Raw genomic sequence first — 19,418 nt, forward strand, 5'->3', positions numbered from 1 at the left:
CTGAGTCATAATATCGCTTCCATTTTAAACAGACATTCCTGAACAAAAAAATGCTTTTTTAGAAAAAAGAGTAAGGTGCTCAAAATGTCAAAATCATTGGATAGAAAAACAAAGATAGTTTGCGTTAGTTGCAAAGCGTCAATATACCACATGTGTGAAACACACATTTGCAAAGATTGCCTATTCGCTCCGTGCGTGACTGACGCGACACCTACTGCCTTCATCTGGCAGTTTTGGACCTACCAATTTTCAGGTTAAACATATGACATATGTTTGACATTGTTAAATACATGCGAAATTGACAATTATTAATAATTAACTTTTTAATTATATTTTTAGTTTATGTACAAAATAAATGTAGTATTAAAAACTGGGTTTCTCAAAATTCATCATAATATATCTTTTCAACCACAAACGGAAAAGAAAGGGAAAAATCTAGTACTGGCAAATCAAGTTTTTCACGTGAAAGAGCATATATTTAAAAACTGTAATAGTAAAAGCTATAATATAAAAGCTAAAGTCATCAGGCACTCTGCAGTTAGCTTGAAGCCTTATAAAATATCATTTAAGGTAAATTATTTAAATTTTTCCTATTTCAATTACATAAAAATGAAGTTATGTGATATTTACTTTTGCATATTAATAGCACGGATCCATCTTTTTCTTTTCTCTAATTTATATGTAATCTTTGGGAACCTATAAAAACTACACTTACTATTTTTGCTATTATTATCACAATTAAATACGCAATATGTATTTGCACACATTTTTGATAATATTTATGCGTAAAAAGGTAGGGCCAATTTTGTCATATTTCGCCGCTACGCACGCTGGCATCGTTTCAAAGTACCCCTACCATGGTCACGCACAGAGCGAATAAGAATGGATTGTAGTTTTTATGATGTTTTTTGTTTTTCGTTATTTTATTGTGTTGGTAGGTTAGATTAAATGTTTAAGTTTGTTTAAAAAATAACGGTTGTGGCAGTCCAGTGGGACTGCCGGCAGAAATTATACTTCTATACACGCGTTCGCCGTTACAAATTTATATGGGAGTCAATCTGCACAATCATTACATATGCAATGCTATAGGTAAGAGAGAGCAAAAAGAAACAGAATTAGGTATATAGATATATGGTGCATCGTTTGCTGTATATAAACAATATTTGACCTGTAATAGGGGTGTAGTAAATGAAGGATTTAATCAATATTTTGATGACAATGTATATTTTTATTTTTATATATGTATGAAAGGAGTTGAATGCAAAAAAAAATTTTACACATACTCTGTGGTAAAATGCATTGTTTATTTTGTTATTAATATAAAAATACAACACACTACACTGCAACATAATTCAATATAATAATACAATACAAATTAAAATGCAATATTCATAACTTATTTACGCATATGTTTAATTTACCATGATAATAATATTAATAAATATTAAATATATTTACAGAAGGAACATTTTTATTCTCGAGAGAGAAAATATATCTTCTGTCTCTCTCTTACATATGTAATGATTTTGCCGATTTCTTAGTTTAATTCATCTGTAAATAGGACTTTTCTCCAGTCGTATACAGTCCAATTAGAGTATTTTTAGCTCACAATAGCCTTTGTTTCTTCATTCGTTCAGTTAGCTGTTTTTTCTGTGGACGCATTGCCCTTCTACAATTTTCCAAAAGCCTTTTCCGAACAGTTGAGTCATGAATCATTTCACCTGATGCTGCTAGATCTTGTTGGAGCTTTTGGCTTGTTTTTCTTAGGTCCAATTTTCTCTTTCGAAGTAAAAATCTTTCCAAAATCCAAAGATTCCGTTTCTCGTTTACGCTTCAAAATCTTGCTTACTACGCCCTGACTCACTCCACACGTTCTTGCGATTTCTCTTTGTGACATAGAAGTGTGTTCCCTTAACGTGATAGTCTTTTCACCCTTCCTAGGCGTAATATCCATGATGGAATTAGATGAAACAAACTCACAAATTACCGAAAACAACATAAAATAGTACTAAACAACACAAACTTAGTGGGAAATTTCCTAAAACACCCTCAAATAAAAGGCAGAAAAAAGTTTAAGGTTATGTTTGTTCCGTTGTAAATGTGTGAACAGTGTTGCCAATTGTGAATATTGAAAAATGTCACAATGATTCTATTAATTCGCACAATAATGTAGGTCCATTTTTTAAATTTATTTTGTTAGATCATTTCCTCTTTCTTTGCTTTCTTCAGTGAACACGTTAAAAGAGTTATTTATGTTCAGTGTTCAATAGTTTTTTAATCTTGTTTGTTTTCTAGATTTTTCCTAATCAGTACTTCGTATTCGTATTTTTTTGTTACTGTCCCCCATTTTTTTATGTATTGGAATGCTAGTGGGTTTTGATATACTAGGTTTGGGTGGAAAGGCGAAGGATGTAGTTGTAATAAATATTGTGAGATAATTACTTAGAAATAAAAACCAACTTATATATAAAATGTATTTTTAATAGAAATTTACATAATAACAAGGGGAAAACATTGAGCTTCATACAAATAATATACTCAAACGTAAATTTAGATTAGAGGAAGATATAAATAAAATAATTATCAACAAGTCAGAATTTCATATAATTTCCAATAAATCAAAGAAATGATAAGGAAGAGATATGCAAAAGCGAAGATTTTGCCAAATTACAAGCAACACAATTTACATTCTTTCAGTAATAAAATTTTTTTACCAACAAACTTGATTTAAAATAAGATATAAGGTGATTGGTCTGATTCCACAATACAAAATAAAGTATGTATCATAATATTATCTTTCAATATTAAATGCAGAATGTTGCACAAGCTCTCTCCTTATCGGTACGAAATAAAAATGTAATTATTGTTAGAAGTTTTAGACACTTAGCTATTAGACACTTTACGCTTGTTTTTGTGCTTAATTTATGATTGTATTTTGTTTTTTTTTTTTTTTTTTCAAATTTTTAATTCTTCATAACTGTGCCACGTATGTAAACGCAGTGTTCAGAAATTAAGTACGGTCCTATGCGAAGCGACGATCAGTCAAGCTGAAGGCGCAATCGCGATGACAAGGTGAGCGCGCATTCACCGAAGTGAAGCGCTGCTGAAGCTAAGCGAAGAAGCATACAGTTAGTAATACATAAAAGTTAATAAAGTTTATCCAAGAAATTTAAATTAATAAATAATACAGTCCACTCTACAATCACCAATAATTATGCAGTGAAGCAAAATGTTCTCCCACAAAACATTATTAATTTAAATCATAGATTGGAAAAAGAAAACATAAATAAAACAATTACGCAGGTTCGCCATTAGAATTTATAATAGCCACCTGTAGCATTTACAATGTTTTTTTTTAAGAGAGTTTGTGGTGATTCTGTACACAATAAGATATTTACATCATAAAAATAATTGAAAGATAAGATAGTAGGTTCGGTATTAAAAAATTATGAAGAATTTATTTATATAATCGATTGAAAATGTTTTATCTTGTGGAATCCATCGGTAAAGTTAATTATAAAATACTGTAAATAGAACCTCAGCTCAGGTAAATGGGAACGTGTACCATATCGTTTTTACACAATAGTTAAAATCTTTAGATGTTCTAAAGCGATATGTTACAAGCCTAAAACAATACAGGGTGTCGGTGCAAACGGTGTAGAAAACTGTGATTGTTGCAAAGCTTTTTTTATTAAGGGCGCTAATCTGAGGTTTGATATAATTTATCACTATATTTTTTATTTACATTTGAATTTTTGGGTTTAGGATAACAATTATTGCATTTGCTTTTTCGTGGCACACTAAACTATTAGGCCAAGAAATATACAGTGATAACAAATATTTAATAAAACAATTAATCTGAAAATATTAAAAGAATTTGGTATTTTATAATATTCCCTATTTTTATTACAACTATATGTTATAAAAAATATAAATGCAAATATATGAATGCACATCAAGAAATCTAATGAAGTTAAAAATCGATAGATTATTTTGTATCCTATAGTATAATCCTTCATTATTATGACAAACATCATCATTATATCATTCAAACGCCATTTAAATTGATCTAAGAGAAAGCCATTACAATATTGATGAGTGATTTTAATGCTAAAGATGGGGAAAGAGATAATTTGGTTGAAAAATTCGGATTGGAGGAAAACAAAATGGTTGAATCCTTTTTGAACTAGCCAGTCCCAGATACATAAGACACAGTCAGAAACGAAGTAGTCAATCTACTATCAACGAGAGGTACAGAAATAGCTTCTTATTCTTAATTTGTCAACCAATTTTGTGTGTAGGCAACATTAAGTGTACACAGACAGATATACAACACCTACAGTTAAACCTGGACTCCGAATTGTAGAAAAGCTGTACTAGACAGATTACGACCCCATTTGTAATATGAACGATTAACGATATAAGAAATATTAACGAGACAAACAAATATATACGAGAAAACTAAATACGGATAAAGAAAACACGAATTGCAATTAACAACATAAAATAAGTTTGGAACTGAAATTAGGGATGCTTAAATATTATATTTCCCCGAGCTTGTTGTATGGTGTAGAGACATGGACGCTCCACAAACTATGCATAACCGTATTGGAGGCATTTGCGAGGTAGGCATATTGAAGACTCTTAAAATTAAAAATCTGATGTGATAAAGAGATAACATTGGCAATAATAACGAGAAAACCACAGTATCTAGGACATTATCTAGACAGCATAGTCAGAAGAAGTATGTCTAGGTTAAAAATCCTAAGGGAATGGTTCACTTGCAGTTCTATCCAACTGTTCCGAGTATCTGCCTCGGGAATTAACATTGCCATGGTGATAGTCAACCATGGTTTTGCCTGAGTAGCGGTTATTAAATACACGACACATGTAGTATGTTCAAAAAAAGCAGAGAAATAGCTGGCCTCTATCATAAGAAAACTCCTTATACAATTGTTGACTCGACATCTGGAGCAAAATGATAATAAACGAAGAAGAAATTCGAACAACTTGGTATATGTACATAGATGAACTAGGACAGAAAACTGTTGGCCTTGATAATAACCCGGCAGATATGTTAAAATTAATTAACGAAGAAAACATTTAAATATTGGTTAAGTGAACTGGTGAAATCCCAGAAAACTGGTTGAGGTCTGAATACATAACTTTAACAAAAAAACAACGTCCAAAACGCAGTTTGGATTTAGAGATGGATTGGGAAGTAAATAAGCACTTTTTGCACTGAATGGTATGCTATACAGTACATCATAACAAGTTAATTAAAATATTGAGATATAAACGAGTTTAAAGCCGCGACGTCGGGATCATTGAAAAATTATATTGGCGTCAAACAGCGACCATTCGTTTAATGGGAAGATGACAGAAGAGTGTAAGATTCTAAAGGGAGTCAGACAGGGTTGTGTGCTGTCCCCACTGTTGTTTAACTTTAATATTCAGACATAATCTTTAAGCGTGTTTTGCACATAATGGCACATATGGTGTAAAATGAATGGAAAACTAATAAATAAAATCAGACACGCAGATGACACAGTTATATTGAGCGATGACTTTGGATTGGATTGCAATGTCTTTTAACGATGGGACTAAAAATATTAATTGTTCTAAAACAAAATACATGGTATTTAGTCGCTTATCTTATCAAAATACAAAATTACAAATAGATGGACAACCAATACACAGAGTTTCCAATTTTAAATATCTAGCTTGTTATATTACCGAACAATTAGATCCAGATAAAGAGACAAAATGTAGAATTGAGGTGGCTGGTGCAACTTTTTTTTAAAATGAGATCAACAAAGTCAATCGCCAACGTTAAAGGGACTTAATAAGGCACGTTAAGAAGATGTTGTGAGTCAGGAGTAGTTAATGGAGTAGTACATATAGTCAGGTAAACAGCTTCCTTCACAGACCCAAAAAATCTCAAACGCATGTATTTCTTCAGGTATAAAAAGAAAAAACTTTTTATAAACTTCTCCAAGAAGTGTATAATACATATATTTTTGCACAGAGTAAACCCAAATGTAGCTAAAGAAAAAGTTTGTATTTAGTATTAAACTTATAAATATATACATACTGAATCTAGGATTTGATCATGTTCCTTTATTTAATAAATGTACAACATGTAAAAGCATTTAAAAATGTGAATGTTTAACTTTTAAAGTGGCCTTAATTTTTTAGTACACGCCCATTTTCATGATATTAATTGATATCATTAGGAGTAACGCGACAATATGTGCAAGTCAAAATGGTCACAATGATAAACATTCTTGTACCAAACGTATTTTTTAATATTGAAGTAAATATAAACAACTTTATCTCTTTACTTCAACATTACAATTCAATGTATTCTACAAACACATCTATAGACACCCTGTTTGCGTTTATGTTAAAGACACAGGACTGTGAACAGTCTCGATAGTAATAACTTAATCTGATTCGCCGATCTCACCGATACTCGAAAAATTTCTTGCTACACAAACTAATCAGTTCTCAGTTTTGTTTTGTCTACGCTGAAGGGCCGCCGCGAGATCTTGCTTAAGTGCCTGCTGTTGGCGGCTTTCGGTCAACGGTTGAACTGATCGCAGACTGTTGACGATGTCCTTTGTTTTGCTGAAGTAAATTTCGTTCAATGTATTGCGAATTTTGTTTTCCATATCTTCTACCATTCTTCCAATGTTGGCTATGTGGGGATTGATATCATTTACAGCTGCATCTTGTTCGATCTGAAAAAAATATTTAAGATATAGAAAAGAATGTATATATATATATATATATATATATATATATATATATATATATATATATATATATATATATATATATATATGAAAATTACTAAGTTTTTGGGAAGAACCGCGTTGAGAATTTAAAACTCGACGTTTCGGCACCCATTTTGGAGCCATTATCAAGAGGGATATGGTTCTGTTTGAGTTAGTTATCTTTATCGATTTACACAATCAAAAGCTTTGGCATAGTCACAAAAAACAGAGTGGCAGTATAAAGATTATTGTTTAGTGCTTGATAGACCCTATGTAGTACAGAAAACATAGCATCGCTGGTACATTTATTAGATAAAAAGCCGAACTGACTTTGTGATAAAATGTTGTTTTCAACGAGAAAGGACATAAGTCGGGCTTTTATAAGTCTCTCAATAATTTTGGATAGGACCGGTAGTAAGGCAATAGGTCTATAGTTGCAGACATTGGACTTTTCACCACCCTTATGAAGAGGAATAATAATGGCACTGTGGAAATATATATTTTTCAAAGGAATCGTTAATTAGTGAGACCAGGACTTTAACACATTATTTGGGAGATTTAAGAAAATTTTTATGGATAGTTTATCAGTACTACAGGAAGATTTGCTTTTGGATTATGGACCAAGTTTCCCTTGCAACATTTTTAGAGCTTCCCAAACGATTCTCATAGTACATTTTTTTAGCTGTTTTGATAAGTTTAGGATAGGTTTCTCTTCTTCTAAGCTTATCTAAAAAATCACTGAAATTATAGTCCACATCCACAGAGGGAAAGTGCCACCCAGAGGTCAAGCACAAATTTTGGAATTTACGAAAGTTCTGAGCGGAAAAAATCCTACCTAAGTTGGGTTTTCGAGGATTGTTTGTTAAGAGTGTTAAACTTGGTATATACTGCTTCATGGTCAGATAGTCCTGCATTAATAATTGTAGAACATACATCAAAGGGTAAAAAATCTGAGACAATATAATCAATTATGGTAGATGTTGTTTTAGTAATTCTTGTAAGAGAATTAACGTGCATTGTGAAACCATACGATTCGAATATATTGACCAAGGATAATTGGGTAGCACAAGCAACAGCGTAATTAATATTCAAGTCACCGCACAAAATCTTTCTGCTTTTATTGGGCAGGTCGCCGGTAAATAAATATTGTTTATATTATTTTGAATAGGATAAAGAATTTATATTAAACCAATTCGCGATTGAAACTGAATGTTGAGGGCAGGTTGATTGCAGTGTCATGGCTGACATAAATGGTATAAACAAACATGACAGTCTAATGTTTACCATTGGTTTAAGACGAGTTATTTTTATCATTTAAAAATGGAAATTAGCCTAATGATATCTTTGAGTATTGTGGTGAAGCAAAAAGACCATTGGTTGAAGGGGAAGCAGTTTTCAAGTGACGAATTCTTAAATTTTAACTTTAATGTTTGGAACTGGCTTGTGTATTGATGAATCCTATTTTGTGTAAAGTTTGTCTTACTAATATGTGCATTATTTTATATTATGCCTTATGTTTTTAATATGTTAATTTTTATTTTATACTATTTTTTGACATATCTAAGTACTTTATTGTATATTAACATAAATAAATAACTTGAACTTGACTTTATTGTAAGATAGTTCATTTGATTACATGAAATCAACCTTAATTTGAGATCACCTGTCAGAAAAGATCATAACACATGATTTATCTTGAAAATATTCCATAATAAATCATGAGGAAAAAACCTCATGATACTATCCCAACATGGTAAGTATTTGTATTTCTGTTATTTCTTTATTTATATCTGAAAATAAATTATGTATTCTCAATATGTTATTGACTTAATGATAGTGGTATTTTCTTTTTATTGATTTCCTCTTTTTCCTCAAGTTTTCCAGTTTAGGAAAGAGAAATAGGGAAATATCTTTTGTCGATCTTGAATTGCATTGAGGAACAGAACAATATCAATTTCATTTAAAATACTTTAACGTAGTCATAATGCTGAAATTTACTAAAAAAATTTAATAATTCTATTCAAATCAACAGCTGTTTGTTTTGTTTATACCACTTTTAGTAGTTTAAATTTATTCCGCCAGAGGTCAGATACTTTGTTTTCAATCGCGAATAATTGAAAAAAATTTACGGATATTTCTAAAGATTTTATTCTAATTTTATATCAACATTAAAATTGACAGTTGGAGATAAGTAAAAATGAAGAGGCTATTACAAAAATATTATTCTATCGATTTTTCAGAATAACGAATAACTTTTTCACATTGGAAATTTAACGAAACTGATCCAAACAAAACCAGTCGCTTGATGGGCGGACACAGGTTTTATTTAGGTTGTAAACTGGTGGTAATAATCGCTTGCAGATGAAACTAGTCTTTAATCGTTGTTTTAAAACAGTTTTAAAACTTTGAAAGATTTGTAAGACACAAATTTAAACTTTATACAGAATGAAAGAAAAAATGCTAAAGTATATTGTTAATATTTAAAAACAACTCCAGCAGAATGTTCATCTGTATTCTGTTTTCACTGGTTGCTTTCTGTGGATTTTTTGTTTTTTAATACACTATATCCTCCAACTATAAATGATTTAATAAATAAATGCCTACCTGCCGAGTTAGACTTCCACCCAAGTTCATAGTTCCAGATCCCTGTTTATTAGTTTGAAGCCATAACATAGCAGTTGAAGTCATTTTATAATGGGAGTTTCTTCCCGAACTCTTCTCTTGTACTTCTACTACATGTAAGGAATCCCAACATCCTTTAATCTTTTTACTACCATCTCCAGTCTTTTTAATTAGAATGACTCCTGTAAGGAAAATATAATAAGAATTATTAAGTCTAAACAATACAGCAAAATGTCTTTAACCCATTAATGCCTAAGGGGTCCTTAACAACCCACAAACTAATAATAAATCTAGTGTGGGCTATGATTTACAGATCGAGTCAGGATTGCCCCCACTGCTAACTAATCTTCTTCTTCTTCTAATGGCGCTACAACCCTTTGTGAGTCTTGGCCTACTTAACAATGTTCTTCTATTCTGCCCTGTCGGATACTTTCCTTCGCCACTGCCTGACGTTCATGGTTTTAAGATCCCTGTCTACGTCGTCTATCCATCTTTTACGGGGCCTTCGTCTTGTTCTGTTTCCTTGGGGCTTCCATTTCTGGACTACTTTTGCACCTGGATGAAAAATTTACATCGAAAACGCACATTAAAACTAAATGGAAACAACTAGATCTTAAACTAAAAAATATGAACTGGCTATTTAACAAAAGGTCTCAGTTATCTCTTGAAAATAAACTGCTTCTGTACAAAGCTATACTTCTATCAGTTTGGGCATATCGAATAGAACTATGTAGTAAACCAACAAATATGAAGATACTTCAAACATTCCAATCCAAAATACTCCATATGATAAGTAAAGCTCCATGTGCTTCTAGGATACTTCAGCGATCTCAGTGAAATGTTTTCTCTGAATTCCTTATGTTCCTAATATTCAATCATAAAGAAAACTTTATTGGTAAATACGAATATTAACATCGCTAAGTAGCATAAGTTAAGTGAATATTTGAAGCAAGGGTCAAAACGATTCCAGCCAAAAAAGTCTAAAGTTCTCTCTAGAGAAGACATTTTAAAATTTATCCATGAATCATCGAATGAGACGTTTTTAATGAACAAAGTTGCATTAATATTTGGTGTATGTCGACGGCAAGAACTGGGGAATATGTTAATTACTCAAGTAAAAGATAGAAAATCAGTTTTTGTGGTAAACATATCATAGACAAAAACTGACAAAAGGCGCGTTTTTACCATTATTGACAAAGACAAAATGAATAGTTTGGAAAAATCCCCTTTTGAGCGATCCTGACAACTATACAGGTCACTGTCTGCATCAAACACCGGAAACTCTTCTGGCAAACACTGGAGTCAGTATGACAACCTTGAAGCAGCATGGTGGATGAGAGAGAATGTCAGTCATTGAAGAATATATAGAGGGTAGTATTTCTTCAAAATATGAGGTTTCAGGGATTCTGGCAGGCATACCTTATGGATCTGGGTTTTCCTACATAAACTTGATACACAGACAATAAAACATGAATCAACACTTGCTGCTGGCAATCTATTTATCTCCGGATCTTTGCAGAATTGCCACTTTTATGTAAATTCCACTACATAATGTTATGTAGTTATAATAATTTAATTCCATATTTTATAACTTAATAAGTGTTATTAAGAAGTTATCAATTTTTTTTGTCTTTAGGTCTGTGTGAGCCATAAAATAAAATAATGAACTAGTATGATTTAAAGGATATTATAGACCTCTATTTTTCTATCTGTTATACTGATTGTCTCGAACAGTATCACATCTATGACAAAAATAGATAGAACTAAAATTCTCCACAATTAAATTTTCCTTAAAAAAATGCTTTCTCCTCAAAGTTGCAAAACAGCATTCCAGAGACATTTACAAAATATACGAAAATGGTTGCGTTTCGATTTAATTTGAGTCTCTTACCACTCCCTAACACGTGTTTCTGGGTCTACCCATCACCAGAGAGAGTTTGTAAGAAGACTCAAACCAAATCAAAACGCACCGACTACTCTGGCAATTACAGAAAAAATAATTACCAGAGTATGCTACTAGAGACATCTAGTGAGGAAAGATGAAGTTAAATGTGTCGATAGCAATTAAAGTAAATTGTATACTCACGCTTAATCTGCTGTAAGAAGAGTAGTCGGTGCGTTTTGATTTGGTTTGAGTCTTCTTACAAACTCTCTCTGATGACGAGTAGACCCAGAAACACGTGTAAGCGAGTGGTAAGAGACTCAAATTAAATCAAAACGCAACCATTTTCGTATATTTATCGTCCTTACTCGACACAATGAGTACAAGAATGATGGTAATTTATATGGGTAAATTGTTGATGCATAGTTGAATACAAATATTCCCAGCATCGCTCTTAATGGCTTGATTAAGCGTGAGTATACAATTTTCTTTAATTGCTATCGACACATTTAACTTCACATTTACAAAAATCTAAACTCCATCTCACTACAACTAACTTAAGCTATCTGACTAGATGTCAGTAGAAAATGTTTCTAATAATTAAGAACTTGAAACTGAGATTAAACCAGATGAAAAACAGAATTCAAATAAACAAAATCACATACAATCAGCAAAAAAATAGTAAGTAATGGTTCATGGACAGCCACCATACAGCAATAAATGATAACACCAAAAAATTAAAATAGAACACTGAATAATAAAAGCACAAAGGATCAGATATTATGTGAACATATTAAAAAGGGGAAAGAATTTTAAACATCTTAAAAGATATAATGCACAATATACCAAAATAATAGAAAGAACAAAGATCCTCCATGTTAAAAAAATTCAATTAAAAACATCTACCAACTCCACGTGCAGCCCTACAGAGGTAGAACTTATTTAAAACATTTATTATTAACAACGAAAAATCCAGCACCAATATTAATGTTCAAAATTATTATTTATTTCTTTAAAAAGTTTGGTGATCGTGAAGCATAAAATCATATAAAATACCTGCAAATCCATGGTCTAAATCCCAAAAATAAACAGAGGATACACCTCCTTCAAAATACATTTCCCTGTATTGATCAAATGCAAGATTGGCATCTAGTTCTAGTTTTCTTAACTTCTCAGATGGCATTGAACCATCTTCTAGGGGTGGGTAGTATGTATTGGACCATGGTGACCTAAAATAGACATTTTTATTTATTATGTATTATAATTATGTGGAAGGACTAAAGCCCAGTTTTGGACAAAATTGTGTTTTTGTCTGTGGTGTTTAAAATAAAGAAAGAAAACAAGATATTTTGTGCCTGTTTTGAGGAATATTGTCTATTTTAAAAACTCTACCAAATAGTGATGAACAACTACTTGAAACAGCTGACAAAAAACTTTTAGAACTACAAAAATATTTGAAAATATTGATTGATCCATTATTAAGTTGCAGCAAACAATTACTAAGCAATAAAAAAGATAACTTCTACTTCTCTGAAAATAATTTGTTGAAAAGAATGTTTTGCATTTGCAACATGTTCAAGAACAATCTAACAGTGATGAGGAATAAGACAATCCTAAGGATCAGATTTATGAATAAAATGAATCAGATTCTTTCTCTGATGATGCTGATGAAAATACCTGACCATTGGAAGCTGCAGAAAATAATTCTAATATAGACACGGTTCAAATACCAGAAGATGAAACTAGAACAAGAAAAAAAAATATGATAATGGAAAAACCAATTAAAACAGCTGTAAATGTGGTTGAAAAACTAAAACAAACTGAAATCAAGTTGGAAGGATGAAAACATAAAAATAAAAAATCAGTTAATGAGACAATTTTCATATTTGTATTGCTCAGATCTGTCAAAATGTGAGATAAATGTTTGTAAGATAATGTTCTGTCACAATTTTGGTAATTCACAAAGAACCCTTTTAACCGGGCTTGATTATCTACTGCTGAAATAAATAAAACAGACAAGTCAGATTTAAGCCATGGTTAGTGTGATAGTGTTTTATAAAAAACAAAGGCACATCTCTAAGAATTCTAGTACTATATCTTAAGTTGATGAAACTTAATAAATCGAAATAGTCAGTGGTATGGTCAAGAAGTTTATAGAAAAAAACTAGATCACATTTAGTTCTGTAGTCTTCTACGGGATTAGGAATAGGAATAATGTTTAGCCCTGACCTTAGTTCCAACAAAGACATGTTCTTTTAGTTTAGCCCATAAGCACAAATACAGGGAAACTTATTTGAATTTTTTTAAGGGTTATGGTTAAAATAGTATGGTGACCATACTATAGAAGCATAAGACAGGACGCTACAGATGAAAGTAAGATATAAAATTCTATATGTGGGGATCTCCAGAGTTCTCGATGTGAGGGGTTTTTTCCCAAATATCTTATTTCAGTCACTCTTGAGAGAAGGCTTGTATTAATGTGATAGTCAAACACATTATTTTTAGATTTGCTAAAGGATATAACAAAATACAACTTTATTCAACCTATTCAAATCGGTATAAATGGAGTCCAGTTGGTACCCATCTTGTTTTGTATAATGTAATCATGATACAAAACAAGATTTGTAGACATAGATTTACCCTACCTAAATCCATGTTGCTCATTAATCAAGAGATTTCTACAATGCCAAGTGAGATATTTGTTTAGAATTAATTCAAAGAATTTAGGGATGGCAGATAACATAACAGGCCTATAATTTTTTATATTGTCTCTGTCACCAGTTTTAAAAACCTGAAATATATAACTATCAGGCCACTTACTAGAGAAGGTGTATAGTCTCAAAGATTCAGCAGACAAAAGCTGAATATATTCACAGATATGTCAACTGGATACTATTACTTAAATGAGGAACCATCTCTGTTTCTGTGTAGTATAGGAAGAGTGAATAATCCAAAAGAAAACTGAAAAAGAAACTGCCAAACATGCCCTCTGTGAATGTAAAATAATTAATGACATGATACACTAGACACTAGTGTATCATGTCATTAATTATTCAAAAGAAGTATTGAACCAGGAGAAATGCTTTTAAGCCCATAAGCACATAAAAAGGTGCTGGCTTTTTTTATTAAGATACAAGACATATTGATGAGTGTAATGAAAGGTTAGGTTTGAATACAAAGATCTCATGATCAAGTACCAGATTGAAATAGTGGTTTGTCTAATTTCAGAAGAAGAATAATCCCATAATAACCTAAAGATGAATCTAGTAATACAAAATTAACCAAATATTGCAATAATTTGTGTGTTAATATTTACATGTTATTAAAGACAGAAGATAGACATTTCATCACAAAAAATTAACTACAGAAATTTAAAATATTTTAAAAAGATTACCAAATTATCTAGATGTAAACAAAAAAAAAATATTAATTTTTTAGTATAATGTTATATTTCTGAATTTTACTTAATTCTTTTAAATGTATTATTATAAGAAAATAAATATACCTGTAGGAATCGCCATCTCTATTATAATCACAAAGAAGATAATCTTTTCCAGTTTCTTTATCTTTTGCAATTTTTAATGGCTGATCCACAGATGATAGTAGATCTTCACATAGACTGGGAACTAAATCGATGAGATCACTTAAGTTTTTTTCAATTTGCTGAGGAGGTAACCTCCTCATTAAGTCCAAAGCACAATCAAACTGGTCTCCCTAAAATATAAAAATGTTCATATGCAATATGATTGATTGTAAATAAAGATATATGTGGTTATAAAAATACCTATAATTGTAATTATATAATGATTTTCATATAATGTGGAAATACTGTATGCTTGATCAAAATTTTGGTGTGGAATAACATATATACAAAAAAATTCAATCATAACCATATCATTCCATTTTACACAGGCTCAAATGTATCTTTTATTTGCTTTGGTCACTTATCTAGAATAAGACTCTTTTTAAACCAATGCCCATTTCATTGGTGATCTTCCTTTCTATCTACAGTATATGAGTGCACGAGATGCAAAACTCGCTTAATGCATGTAAAGTCAATTTGAGAAAAGTGCAAAAAACGTTTTTTGCATTATATTTGTTAATAACCAATTAATGATGTTAGCGTGCCTTTAGAACATATACACCTCTAATAGTTTTTAACATATTTAAAAAAAAATAGTGCAGAATTTTTAAATAAATGAAGAAAAAAGAATGCATTTAGCGAGTTTTGCGCCAAAAAATGTTACATAAATAGTTTGGAACAAATTTTATTCACAAAGAAATTAAACAGTTATTTACATATTACATTAAATTGGTAAATTAATATCGCAAGGTTTTAAAGCACTGCAGCCAGCTTCAACATCATTTACAGAAGTCTGGTTTTCCACCCTTCGAGGGTTAATAAAATTTTCTTTAAAGAAAACCAAATCAGGATTTTCTTCTCAGGCGTTTCCATGTTTTTTAAGAAGAGAAATTATTGTCGATTTATCGCACTTGAGTTTGCAGCCAATAGGAAGTTGAGTAGGATTGATACGTGTCAATTTTATTCCTCTCTTAACAACAGACTTGGCTTCACCGACGCCAACACAATAATTGGTCTCACCTCGTATTAGTGCATTGGTTTTCCCTTTAGTAAGCACAAACCATTTAGCCTTATTAAACTGAAAGTGCCATGAGGATGGTGCTTTGGTGTTTACTTTTGCTTCAATCTTCCAGTCATACACCTGCCAATCTAAACCAAATTTTCTAATTGTCGACTTATTTGCTATAATATCTTCGTAGTCAGAAGTTTTTAAAATAATTCATTTCTTTTTTACCTCTCTTTCAATCATTCCGAACAACCTATCAGGTGGTATAAAAGAATGTCCCACTACGGGGAATATTATGTTAATGGTCTTTATGTTTGTGGGAGCTTTTGTCATCAACCAAACAGAAAGCATGGTCATCATTATAATATTCTTATTTTGCCCCCCACATCTATAAGCAAATAAACGAATTGTATCGATTTCATTGGGAAAGTTAAACTTATTCAGTACATCCCAAACAGCGGAAGCTATCGAATTAGAATTTTTGGGAAAATCCACCTCCGTCCAAACATAAGAATAAACATTTTCTGGAACCAACTGTGCTGCTGATGATCCATGAATTACCGTAAAGTTGTAATAGTTAATATGTTGACTAAAATAACAAGCTTGATCCGGAAGCTTAGGCAAAGGCAAATTTTTCTGACAATCAAACGAAAAAACCGCTGTATGTTCTAGCGGCTGCTTTAATAAGGCAAAAATGCCTTTGCTTTAAGTCTATGTATCCGTTGCTCGGTGATAATAATTTACTTTTCTGAACTAGAAATATTTTTGTTTTTTAACTTTTCCTTGGATCTTACGCAGGTTGAGCATAAATCAGTTTTTGGGATGCCAAATCCGATGTTGTAATTAGAATTTATGTATGTCCTAAAAAATGACAATTTAACATGTAGTTGGTTATCGCGAACTTTAGATTCGTATATTTTCCATAATTTTGTAAAATTAAGTTCACATGGTAAATAAACACGAGTACTGATTTTACTTCTACAGTAATGGCTCTCTATGCATTGGAGAGATTCAATTAAATGTTTTATTGCTAACTTTTTATCATCGTTTTTTTAAGGATGCGATCACCTCCTCTTGTTTCTCGTGGTATATTCCCTCTTAAAACAAAGTTTTTCATGACTCTCTCAATCCGATCTCTACTAAGGGATGTGATTTTTAAGAATGCCGTCTTACAAACACGGATTTTTTAGCAGAAGCGGTTACATAATACAAAATGGATATTTTTTTCTTTTTCCACTTTTGATCTGTTGCACTTCTGGTCATCACAAGTTGCAATTATAAAACTATCTTGTCCACATTTTTCCTTAGAAGCACTATGAAAATCTTGAATTTCGCTCATTGTTAAAGTGGCACAATAGTACGGCTTACCTGGCTGACCGTTATAAATGTGTCGGAGTGTGCCTAAAATATCACAGTTTTAAAAAAATATTCTAACAAATTGATATCGTTTTTATTACCTTAATCTTTTGAGCTTTTGTCTTTTACTTTCAGTCGTAATTTTCGTTCTACACATGTTCTTTGGAGTAGGTTGTATTGCAGAACTAACACTATCATTGGCTGCAGAAATTTCACTGTCTATTTGCATTTTAATAATTTTAAAAACGGGAAACTTCAAGTTAAACAAACAATTCAGAATACCGCTAAAACGCGACTGAGTCAAACGGTCAAACCACCAGGAAACAAACAACATGCATGATGCCCTTCCCTAACCACGTGAGTAAAATCTGATGCTGTGATTGAACGCCGTACAAATAGAGAGTTTTGCATCGCACGCATCAATGCATAAAGCGAGTTTTGCATTAAGTCATGATTTTTGGGACGGATTTTCGTGTGTTAAAAAGCTAGTTTTGCTCCAAATACTTGTGTAAAATCATAATTAAATATTGTACGAACAAGATGGCGTGCTTAACTACTTTTTTCAATTTTTGTCGATTAGCGAGTTTTGCATCTCGTGCACTCATATTATTTCAATCAATTATCATTTTATCTGTCATCAACTTTACATTCAACATCAACAAATTTTTTTTATTTAGTAGTTTAATCTATTTATGATTAATTCAATATGGCAATACACATTATTTTATCTACTGCATGTTTTTATTGTTTGTTATAATTTTCATGTCAATTGAATTGTCTGGTCATTTGATTTGTCAGTCACATTCTGATATTGAATGGTTTGAGTGTATTTATCAGTAATATTATCATTTATGTTATATCAAATAGTATTACTCCTAAATAAGATATTAAACATTTTCTTTTTTTGTAAAGCAGATATGCAATCACTGTTTTGTTGGAAGTGTGAACTGTATTTTTTTTCTGCTGTTATGCCACCAACTTTTAATTACTCTTATCTAATTATGATTTGGTCATCTATGGTTGGAATAAAGTTTATATTAATGAATATTATTAAGTTTTAAGAGAATCAATGAAAGTAAGAGAGGTATGAACAAGAAAGTAAGAGATCTTACTCTATAATAAAGATCTTGAGAGAAATTTAGTTAATCTTAGAATTTACTATTTGTAAACTATTTTTTTCCAAACAATTGTTCAAATATATATATAAATACTTTCCAGGCTTTAAACTTATACACTTCTCACTTTCTATTTTGTTTTCTACTTGCTCTTGATGTTTGTTTTTCAGGTGATGAATATTAAAAGTTTGGTCAATTCCTGAGTATTCTATGAACCTTCTTCTCATGATCTCATGCCATGTTCCTTACTAGATCTTTTGTATTTATTGATATACAATTTTGGCTGCTTTCTACAGTTTTGCCTACTGTTTTCTTTGCTACAGTAATAATTGCATTTGCGACCTAGCTATTTAAGTATAATAATATATATGCATATATGTAGAAATCCTCCTAATAATAAAAATATTTATATTTATTTAATAAATGCCAAATAATCAAATGGGTGTGACAAGTAAACAGGTGCCAATGAGTCATTTAATCCAATTTTAATATCAAACTTTAAGCAAATTATCAAACTTATACTTCTACTCACCATGTTTTGTTATTTTTGTTTAATTAATTTTAAAAAATAGAAATTTTCATAAAAATTCTTAATTTGGAAAAATGATAAGAGATCGGAGAATTATGTTGGCAGTACCGTTACTTTTTGTTTGTGTCATACGTCAATATCAATGTCACTTTCCTCTTACGGTCTTATTTAGCTTCGTGAACGTGATATTTATTATACAGGTCATACAACCAATTTTTCCCCTCGCCAAAAAATGCCACCCTATCTTTTATCTACCATCGTTAAAAGCAAATAATGTTCCACAATGAGTGATTCATTTAAAATATAATGTGATCTGGTAAAGATTCAGTAGTTAATATTTTAAAGGATAAAATCAAAGTGCAATTTCACTCGAAAATTTGTTGTTATTTTAAAATACAATCGGTAAAATAAACGAACTAATAGGCCTTTTCATCAGGCACCAAGAGCTTATTAAATTTTGACACATTTAATTCGAATTAAGACACAGACCACTAATAACTGATCTGTGAATTAAGACGAAGTTCTTCGAGTTAGCTAGTTGCTAGT

General features: G+C 31.2%; 1 protein-coding gene across 1 annotated transcript; it reads right to left on the reverse strand.

Annotated features, from left to right (window-relative positions):
* Positions 1-2,460: 2,460 nt before the first annotated feature.
* On the reverse strand, positions 2,461-19,026 carry cpb (F-actin-capping protein subunit beta). Its single transcript, XM_072535287.1, has 5 exons — positions 18,876-19,026; positions 14,789-14,997; positions 12,340-12,512; positions 9,384-9,583; positions 2,461-6,743 (listed from the first exon to the last, which is right to left on the reverse strand). The coding sequence occupies exons 1-5, from the start codon at positions 18,876-18,878 to the stop codon at positions 6,504-6,506; spliced, it is 825 nt and encodes a 274-aa protein (XP_072391388.1). The 5' UTR covers positions 18,879-19,026; the 3' UTR covers positions 2,461-6,503.
* Between the last annotated feature and the right edge of the window lie 392 nt (positions 19,027-19,418).

Source organism: Diabrotica undecimpunctata, chromosome 6 (genome assembly GCF_040954645.1).
Source record: "Diabrotica undecimpunctata isolate CICGRU chromosome 6, icDiaUnde3, whole genome shotgun sequence".
Taxonomy (NCBI): Eukaryota; Metazoa; Arthropoda; class Insecta; order Coleoptera; family Chrysomelidae; genus Diabrotica; species Diabrotica undecimpunctata.

Excerpts from the sequence above, each read along its gene's own strand:
- cpb (XM_072535287.1), bottom strand. Across the intron at positions 12,513-14,788 it reads AGAGATGGCGATTCCTACAG|GTCACCATGGTCCAATACAT; the intron begins GTATATTTATTT and ends TGTCTATTTTAG. Across the intron at positions 9,584-12,339 it reads TTTAGACCATGGATTTGCAG|GAGTCATTCTAATTAAAAAG; the intron begins GTATTTTATATG and ends TTTTCCTTACAG.